This window comes from Myotis nattereri (genome assembly GCF_964212035.1).
Source record: "Myotis nattereri genome assembly, chromosome: 15".
In the NCBI taxonomy this organism is placed as follows: domain Eukaryota; kingdom Metazoa; phylum Chordata; class Mammalia; order Chiroptera; family Vespertilionidae; genus Myotis; species Myotis nattereri.
Window position 1 is genome coordinate 27,272,349 of NC_138090.1, and position 10,019 is coordinate 27,282,367.

Sequence of the window (10,019 nt, forward strand, 5' to 3'; positions counted from 1 at the left end):
GGAAAACAAAGATGAGGCTCTGTCCTTATGGGAGGTGGTAGGGACTCAGGAATTGGTGAATAGAATGAGCTATTGTTAGGTTTTGGGTGAGAAACCAGATCGAAAGGGTCTGGCCTGGGCCTGAGACCATCTCTGTGCCCTCAGCAAGCAGAGTCCACCCACCCACCCACCCCCAGCCTCCGTGTCTTTACAAAAGCAGGTCTACACACACTTGCCTCAAGTTGTTTGGAGAGAAAGTGGAGTCTTGGGAAACAGCCAGCACTCAGGTGAGGAGTGGAAGCTGCGTCCTTCCCTCCAGGCCCTGGCCAGGTGGCTTAGAGAAGGAGGCCTCTGCGCCCCTCTGGCGCCTGGCTCTCGAAGGGGGCTCCCGTCTGGGCCGTCTCTGCAGCTGCCTATTACACCCGGGCCCCGGCAGGCAGCCTGGGAGGCCCATTCTCATGACTAACGGCTTGGTCTGTTCACTCCCTAGGCCGGGACCAAACCGTCATGAGCCGGGTAGCCGAGACCCCCCGCAGCACTTTGGCGGGCCCCCGCCCCTCATCTCGCCCAAGCCCCAGCACCACTCCGTGCCCACGGCCCTCTGGAACCCGGTGTCCCTGATGGACAGCACCCTGGAGACACGACGGGCCCCCGAGAGCCACCCTCTGCACGGCCACCCCGCCCTGTTCGAGCCCGGCCGGCAGGCGGCAGTCCCGCTGGTGAAGGTGGAACGGGTCTACGGCCCAGAAAAGGTGGAGGAAGGGCCCCGGAAGCGCGAGGCCACCCCCCTGGACAAGTACCAGCCGCCTCCACGGGAGTCAGGGAGCCTGGAGCAACAGGCCTTTCCTCACGGGCCTGGGCCCTTCTTGGCTGAGCTTGAGAAGTCCACCCAGACCATCCTGGGCCAGCAGCGGGCCTCCCTCACCCAGCCACCCCCCTTTGGGGAACTCCCGGGACCCCTGAAGCCGGGCTCACCCTACCGGCCCCCGGCACCACGCGGCTCTGACCCCGCCTACATCTATGACGAGTTCCTGCAGCAGCGCCGGAGGCTGGTCAGCAAGCTGGACCTGGAAGAGCGCAGGCGGCGGGAGGCCCAGGAGAAAGGTCCGGTACCCGCCACTCAGCCCTTCCTACCACCCCTGCCTCCCGCTCGGGGTTTAGCAGCTCCAGGGAGCAAGGGCACTGGCTTCTGTGTAGCTACCTGATACCTCTGCTGGGAGATAGACCCAGGGCCTTTGCCTGTCTTGCTGAAATGCAAATTGTCCCAAAAAGCCAAATCAAAGCCTGTCTGTAAAGATGGTTCCACAGAAATGCATGATTAATAAATGATGAACAGAGGCTAATAAGGCAGTTTTAAATATTAATAGTCCATCATAACAAGGAAGGAGGCTATTGAGCCCAGCAGGGGTTGGTATAGGGAGCTACCATCAATTGCAGGCATTCAGGCCTGGGCAGGGCGAAAGCAGGAAGTCTGGCCACCTCTTTCCTGCTCCTGTGGGGTTGCGGGGGGCTCAGCCAGCAGCGCCCTGAGCTCCCCAAAGAGCCAAGGAGAACAGGTGAGCCGGGTGAGAATGACTGTCTCCACCTGCAACCCCCATGTGACCAGGAGGGGCCAGAGGCCCAGACCAGTTTCTCATCTCTTGCTGGAAACTGGGGTCCTATGCGAGTTGTATTCAGTCTCTTAGCCAGAAGCTGGGGCCGAGGCCGAGACTTCCTAGGTGGTTGGTCTAGGCGAGATTGAGGGCCCAAGAAGGACTTTCTCCTCTATCCACCTTGTGAAGGAAGAGTGGGGAGCCCCTGGGTGCAGGGATTCTGCTGCTGTTCTCTGCACATTGAGTTTGTGTGCATGCTCTGTGCCTTTGAGACAACGGGATCTGAGTGTGCGTGTCCCCTCCTGGGTAATGGACCCAGATGGCCACAGCAGGAGTGAGCTGATGTGCATAAACAGTCTTGGGTTGCCATGGACACAGCCCCAGTCCTGTGTGACGAAGGGTCCCCTGCTGGGGATGTGTCAGCCCAGGAATTGCCTGGCCACTTGGGGGCTATGGGTCTAAGCCAAGCCTGGTGCCTGCCTGCTGCCCCTGCCTGCCATTCCTGAAAAAGTTCTAGGCCTCAGGGCTAATGCACATTTTCACCTGGATTGAAAGCAGTCGAGGTTTCAGGGTACTAAAAGGGCCAGCAGGGCCTGGCCTGATGGGCGGGTCTGCACAAAGGTCACAGAGGTGCCTGCCCCCGTGTCCATCCACTAGAGAACGGAGTGTTCTTGCTCAGCTAAATACAGCTGTTCTCGTCACCAGGGTACTACTACGACCTGGATGACTCCTATGATGAGAGTGACGAAGAGGAGGTCAGGGCCCATCTCCGCTGCGTGGCCGAGCAGCCGCCCCTCAAACTGGATACATCCTCCGAGGTACGGGTCTCATCACTGCTGTGTCAGGCTATGTGCCCACATTAGCGCCTGCCTCTTGGCTTTCCCACTGTCCCAGTAGACCCCACATCTGCTGGGCTCTCCCTCGCTCCTCCAGTCCACACAGACTGCAGGTGCCTGGGCGTGCTGTCAGGGTCCCCCTCCGAGGCCCAGCACAGAGTTGGCCATGGTACATGGGCTTGGGGGACCCCAGGAGGGACCCCTGGGACAGTGCAGTCACACCACTGCTGGTGGTTTCAAACTCATTTGTTTTCTTTCCCAATCTAGAAGCTAGAGTTTTTGCAACTTTTTGGCTTGACCACCCAACAGCAGAAGGAGGAGCTGCTGACCCAGAAGCGGAGGAAGCGCCGGCGGATGCTGAGGGAGAGAAGCCCATCGCCCCCGACGATTCAGAGCAAGCGGCAGACGCCTTCACCGAGACTGGCCCTGTTCACCCGCTACAGTCCCGACGAGATGAACAACAGCCCCAACTTCGAAGAGAAGAAGAAGTTCCTGACCATCTTCAACTTGACCCACATCAGTGCCGAGAAGAGGAAAGGTAGGGCCTCGCCTGGGCCTTTTGGGGGTGGGGCTCACTAGGAGCTTCTGGAGAAGCAGGTGGGGTTCATAGGCTCCTGGGGATGTCCAGGACCCACGTTCCAGGCAGAACCTGAAAACACTTTGGCCCGAGGCGCTCTTACCGCCTTTGGGCTCCCCAAGGAAGCAGCAAGCAGGCCGGCCCCACTATCTCCGCCTTCTTCCATCTGAACTCAGATTGTCCCACTCGAAGCCTGTTTTTCCATTTCATCTGGAGTGGAAGAGAAACTTGCGAGTATTTTGTTCTGTATGTAAAGCTGCTCTTGTCACTTGTCACTTGAGAAGGCAGGTTTAGCGACCCTGTTGGTACAAGGCGCAGTGCTTCCTCCTGTGGCAGAGCACTCCGGCTCATGACCGGGCGTTTCCTCTTGCCGGGCCACCGGCATGGCCACTGGGCTTCGTCTCTGATGGCAGGAGGCTTGGGTGGCCTGTGGCCGCCAGCAGAGCCGACGCGCATTGTGAGTGGGCAGCTTGCCCTGAAAGGTGCTTCCAGATCGGCCCTGTTGGGACTGATGCTTGGGGCTGGAACACGTGGTGTGGAAGACATGGTGTGGCGTGAACGCTTTCTGGGGATGTCCGCTTCCTTGATCTGCCTCCACACGCTCGCTTAGTGCCGGGATATTGGTTGACGTGAGAACTTGGCCTGTCTGGGGTGCTCGTTTGCGCACTTCCACGTCCCCCTTGCTGATACCTGTCACCTCTCCCTGGAAGGAAGTCAAAAAGAAAGCAAAAGTGTGTTGGTCATTTAGTTGCTTCTACTTACTTCGCTGTTGGGGTGTAGCATTTACTTTTTGTCTTTAACCAACAAGCTGGAATTCTCACGTTCACCTCGAAGGGGCAGGGACATGTGATGAGCAGCACAAGTCTCTGGGAACATGCACAGTTCTGTCGTGGAAAGTGTCTTTTTCCCTGACTTATTCTAGAGGAAACCTTTTAAGTCTCACCAAGAAGTGCCACTGCAACAGGAATTTGTGGCATTGAACATCACAGGAGTCTTCCTTTTCCATACAGGGCAGCTGTCGTGGGAATTGATGCCAGGAGGAGGAGGGGGAAGAGAACGCGCCTGAGAGCAGCCTGCGCTTCCAGGGGTTGCTTCATTGTGTTGGGGCCAACATTTTTGTCTTTTAAATAAGAATGCATCCTCGGAAGTTACCGTGGGAGATCACAGCTCCCCATTTTGTCGCATAGCTGTCATCACCACACACACGGCTATTTTTGGAAAACCTCTGAAATGTTCCGCAGGGAAAGCTGAGGCATCTGGGCTCACTCTGACACCAAGGTTTCTTCCTTTAAACACCACCTGTCCCAGTGGTGCCAGCTTTGTGTTTTTTCTTGGTTAAAGGACTTGCACCTGCCAGTCGCAGCCTGGGCTAGAATCCGCCCCCCTTCCCTCTCAGAAATAATGCAACTGTCTTGTTAATCTCAGGCTGCTTTTCTCATAGACAAAGAGAAACTTGTCGAAATGCTCCATGCCATGAAGCAGAAGGCACTGTCAGCGGCAGTGGCAGACTCTCTCAGAAACTCTCCGAGGGACAGTCCTGCTGTCTCCCTGAGCGGTAAGGCCCAGGGCGGGAAGAACGGCCCCATCCGCCACTGCCCAGGACCGTCCTGTGGGCTGCCCAGGGTCAGAAGCGACTGCTCAAGGTCTTCATCATGAATCTTTCTTCCTGGAGATAGAGTGCTTCTCCCTCTCTCTCATACAAGCTTCCTCCATGATGGTGAAGGATCTCCTCGGGCCAGAACATGAGAGCTGAAGTCAGGGCTCAGAGAGTGAAGGGGAGTGTCCAGGCTTCTGGCGGTCACTGTAGTTGTAGCCACCGTCCGTCAGTCCAGGGGTGGCCCAGGCCACCGAAGCCCTGTGTCCCAGGTCTCGGCACCTCTGCTTCGGCTCTGCTGCTGCTGTCTGCCCTTCCTTGGCACTCTCTTGCGTCTTTCTTGCTCATTCTGCCTTCCAGGCCTTTCCAGCATCTGCTTTCACACCTTCTCTCTCTTATGGCTTTGATTGCGGTGTTGCTGAGTGGAGCAGATCTTTATTATCCAGCCCTGTCCTTAACTCCTAACGCAGTCTTTCTTGTCGGGTCGAGTTGGGCTATATAACTTCTTGCCTTTTGGATGACCTGAAGTGACTCGTTTCTTCCTTCAGATTCCTTTTCTTCCCAGATGCCTTCCTGGGGCACCTTCCAAGGATGGACTTGCTGCTACCACACCCCGTCCTCAGGCCACACCTGTGCACTGACATTTAATTAAACGGCTCTGAGTCTTGGTCCTTTGTACTAGGTCTTGTTAAGTGTAAGCCATAGAGGTCAGGGCCCGCCTGGTCTCTTGCAGCTCTTAATATTTTCCTCACTTTCTGTCTCTAAAAGAACCAGCCACGCAGCCAGCCTCTCTGGATATGGAAAAGCCGGTGGGTATTGCTGCTTCCCTGTCTGACGTCCCAAAGGCCACAGAGCCTGGGAGACTGGAGCAGCTCCGGCCACAGGAACTGTCTCGAGTCCAGGAGCTGACTCCTGCCAGCAGCGAGAAGGCCAGGCTGAATGAGGCCCCCGGGGGCAAGAAGAACCTGAGCATGATGCATTACATCAGGGGCCCCGCCCCCAAGGACATTCCCGTGCCCCTGTCCCACAGCGTCAACGGGAAGAGCAAGTCGTGGGAGCCCTTCATGGCAGAGGAGTTTGCACATCAGTTCCACGAGTCCGTGCTGCAGTCCACCCAGAAGGCCCTCCAGAAGCACAAAGGTAAGGCGGCTGCCCGCCCTGGGTGCGCCCCTCTGGCACATCAGTGTTCAGGAGGCACCTGGGGAGGTCGTCAAAGGCAGAATCCGCCTCAGCAGGTCTGGGTGGGGCCCGAGAGTCTCCACTTCCAGCTGGTGCTCGAGTGATGCTGCTGGGCGGGGACCACACTTGGAGAAAACTTAACATGATGCCACCTGAGTTTAGTAGAGGCACTTCTTTTAGGAAGGCCAGGCGGGGTGGCTTTCTGGCAAAAATAGGGTCCACGTGTCCCACAGCTGAGGGTTTTCCCAGTGTCCCCATACAGACTCACCTGGAGATCTCCCCATCTTTGAATACTAGACTCAGTGGGCCTGGTGAGCACTTTGTGATCTAATGGTTGTGCTAACACCTCATGTGAGCCCCCATATTCACTCTCCCAAATTTTGGTGAGAGTCACTGATGATTGGAGAACAGGATTTGCTGTATTTCATTTCCACTCTCCTCCCCAGGGAACGTAGCCGTGCTGTCCGCAGAGCAGAACCACAAAGTTGACACGTCCATCCACTACAACATTCCTGAGCTGCAGTCCTCAAGCCGGCTCCCTCTGCCCCAGCACAACGGGCAGCAGGAGCCCCCTGCCGTGAGGAAGGCCCCCCTCACACAGGAGACGGACCAGGACTCGGAAGAGGAGGAAGAGGAGGAGGATGGAGAAGAGGATGATGAGGAACCCCCCAGGCGCAAGTGGCAAGGGATTGAGGCAATTTTTGAAGCGTACCAGGAACATATAGAAGGTACAAAGGGGAGGGAGGAGCAGAATGAGGGCCCAGTAAAGAAAGTCAGTGAAAGTTTATAGACCAATCAGTGCAGGACTTCACTGCCAGCATTAGGGACAGTTTCTAAGGGACAGTACTGGCAGATTTTCTGGGGCACTAAATGCTAATACTAGAAGGTGAATTTTCCTCCATTTTGCCCATTTTAAGAACTGTTCCTCAGGCTTCTGTAGGTGCCCAGGCTTATTCCACGTGGGGCAGGGACATGTGGTAATTCCTCATGGGCAAACTTGAGACCATTCTCACCGGAGCTATGTACAAGGGTCCTGGAAAACGCAAAGCTCATTAATTTAGCTGAGCTCCGAATAGCCAGGCCTGATCCCTGTGTGAGCCTGCCTTGCATTCGAAGTGTCTCAATGCTGGCGGCACCTTCCCTCTCAGGCCAGTCCTTTTTGTGCATGGAAGCAAGCCCATCAGCCACCAGAATGTTTTATTCTCAACTGTGGGTGCACACTCCACCCCTGCTTGGTGGAACACATCCTGTGGCACACCCCTCCCACACTGGTCTCGTGTACTGAGTGCGGGGGTCACAGGCTTGCACGCTGGTGGAGCTCTGGCATTGCTTCCAGCACACAACCGCCCTTCTCTGCACCTCATTTCCCTTGAGATGCCTGCAAAGGCCCCTTCCAGCTTAGTTAGAGACTGTGTGCTGTGAACTTGATGCAGGGGACGTGGAGGAGCCCAGCCTTTCCCTCCAGTGAAACAGGCAGGACGAGGAGCAGAGCACTGGCGGGCACTCTGAGCTCCTGGTCTCTGTCCTGCTGACATGGTGAGCCCCGCCCCTCTGCACTCCGTTGAGTCCTCACTGCAGTGCCGTCAGTTTGACCTGAGTTGAGAAATGCAAAACCCAGGCTGCCACCTCCTAATTAATTCATTTCCATATCACACAAGTTTTATCAAGTATTACTATGTTGTAAATATAAACATTTGATTAGGAATAGCATAATCATTTCAAATACTTTGAAAAGTCAGAGACAGACTAACAAAGGGACAACCAGAGTATCAGTGCCTACTGTTCATTCCATTTCCTCCTTCAAATGGAATCCTTTATTTGAATGTGTCCATCACTTCTTGCCTGTTGCTCTTAAGTACATACATATGTATCCAGAAGCAATGTATAGCATTATTATTTACTTCAATGGAATGAGGTGTAGCCACTTTTTCTGGGTTGATGTTTGTTGGTGACTTGTTTGGGAATTCCTTCCCTACCTCCAAGGACATACTCTGCATTTCCTTCTGAAAGTATTCACGTTCTGCTTCTCTTATGCCTAGAATTCACTTGTGTAAGAAATTGTGTAAGGTAGAAATATAACCTCATCTTTCCTGCCTGGACAGCCAATTATCCTGGCGGTTTCCAGGATGCCTCTTCCCTCTGGGCATGCCCATCATGCAGCATCCTCTCCTGTGCCCAGGTCTCTCTGGTGCTGTTCTGCTCCACCCGTTGGGGTCCTGGCCCGTCCCTGTGTCATACCATATCTTTGCAGCGCTCTGTTGTCAGGAGTAACTCACCCTGACTTGTTCTTCTCTAACAGCTCAGCTGTTCTAGGCCCTTTGTTTCCCCGGTGAATTTTAGGATCACCTTATTTGTTCCGCCCAATTGAATTCACAGATTTGGGAAGAATTGACATCTTTAATAGTGATATTATTCCACTTATGAATAGGATAGTGAATTATACTAAATAAATTTTGCTCTGACTTTTCTCCATGAGTAGTTTACTTTTATTAGATTTAGTTATCACTTTGATATTGTGGGTTTTTAATTTTTGTTAGCCCTTCTTCCTTAGGTAATCAGAATCAGACCTTTTGCAGGTTAAGTTTAGTTCTTTCCTTTTGAGTGTTTAACTTTTTCTCATATTGCATTTCCTAGAACCTCTAAGCCATTGAATTAGAGGCACACTAACTAACTGGGCTCTTGTCTTGTGAAACTTTAGAAGTGGTCTATTAAGCATCTCATTTGCTGCTGAGCTTATGGTATATGATCGTCAAAGGTTTAACTAATGCAGTTTCTGTACCCATTGAGATGATGACCCTGCTTTTGTTTTCTAATGTCATTTCCTCCTTGCTGAATTTAACTTGTTACTTCTTTTAAGGTTTTAAATCTACTGAAGTGGTATTAGGTGCTAATTTTATTGTATTTATTTTGCTGAAACTGTTCTAGTTTCTATAAAATTAGTCTGGCAGCCTTCCCTGGTTTTTATTCTTGGAAATACTTTGTGTGATGCAGGGATTTACCCTTGCAAGTTTGAAGTCACTCTTCTGTTAAAAGCAGGCCTGGAATCTTTCAGAAGAGCAGATTTCATTTTACTAATTCGAACTCCACTTTGAATTTCTAGGTTTATTCTGGCTATTTCTACCAGCTTAAAAACTTCCAGGACTAACACCAATATTTTTTATCTTTCTTTTTGAAAAATGTACCTTAAGGCCATAAATTTACCCTTAATTTCTTAATCTGTATCCCTTAAATTGCCTTTCGATGCTCGATCCTTTGATTCCACTGGGCTGGATTTAATTTAGTAACACTGACATATTTACCAGCATGATACCAAGAACTTGGAGCCTTATGGTCCCAAGGAGAGTACTATGCTGGCTGCATGAGAGGGAAAACAATCGCAGAGTCTGTGATCCCTGTACACAGAAAATACATCAACAGCACTTGTCTTTTCAGAGCAAAATCTGGAGCGGCAGGTGTTGCAGACGCAGTGCAGACGGCTGGAGGCCCAGCACTACAGCCTCAGTCTCACAGCGGAACAGCTCTCCCACAGCATGGCGGTGAGTCTTGGGTCGCCACACATGAGAAAAGGAATGAAAATCAGCACCAGAGGAGGTTTTCTTAAAACACACTGTGCTTCTTCTGTTTAACCTTTGGGTTCAAGATTAGCCATACAGACAAGTTTTGAGGGACAGTCCTGCTCTTAAGAGTTTAAAGCTTATAGTCCTAGGGAAGACGTTCAAGGCTCAGTTGATTACCCTAGCCAAGGAGGGAGGCATCACTCATTTGCAGAATATTGATCCTGGAAGAATGAAGATGCAATATTCCTTTTGGGGAATTATTTATTGCCTTTGTCAGTCTCCCCTGCTGTGATTTGCTAAGGAAAAAGGAAGAAAGATTTTACTGGAGTAAAGTTATTAAGGAAAACAAACCACCTCCTTCCTCTTTGCAGCCTGGCCCAACAGGTCGTCCAACTATGACATTTGGCAAGCCCCAAGGGCTTCCTCCCAGTGGGGACGTGGGGCTTATCTCAGATCAGGTCTGCACATCTTGGCCACTCCTACGCAGTAAAGGTTTTAATTTTTAAAGCTCAGGGTCGAAGCTGAGACAACAGTGGACACTGGTTCCATGAGAGCAGGTATTGTGAGAACCCAAGACTTAGGAAGAACCAGTTCAGCCTGCCCCCAGAGGCGCTGTCAGAACACTGAACTGGAAGGAGGAGGTTTTCAAAGTGGCCTCCAGCACGTTTCTGCATCACATACAGTTCCGTGAAACCAGTTTGTTTA

At 52.4% G+C, this 10,019-nt stretch overlaps 1 protein-coding gene across 1 annotated transcript in view; it reads left to right on the forward strand.

The window, feature by feature from the left end:
- Window positions 1–10,019, forward strand: part of GSE1 (Gse1 coiled-coil protein) — a gene marked incomplete at its 5' end in the record, with an annotated part of 105,239 nt that overhangs the window by 94,019 nt on the left and 1,201 nt on the right. The window contains 7 exons of the mRNA XM_081108118.1: window positions 470–1,083; window positions 2,277–2,389; window positions 2,675–2,945; window positions 4,426–4,539; window positions 5,347–5,718; window positions 6,204–6,485; window positions 9,190–9,293. Coding sequence (XP_080964244.1) covers window positions 470–1,083; window positions 2,277–2,389; window positions 2,675–2,945; window positions 4,426–4,539; window positions 5,347–5,718; window positions 6,204–6,485; window positions 9,190–9,293 — 1,870 coding nt within the window. The remainder of the gene's footprint in view (window positions 1–469; window positions 1,084–2,276; window positions 2,390–2,674; window positions 2,946–4,425; window positions 4,540–5,346; window positions 5,719–6,203; window positions 6,486–9,189; window positions 9,294–10,019) is intronic.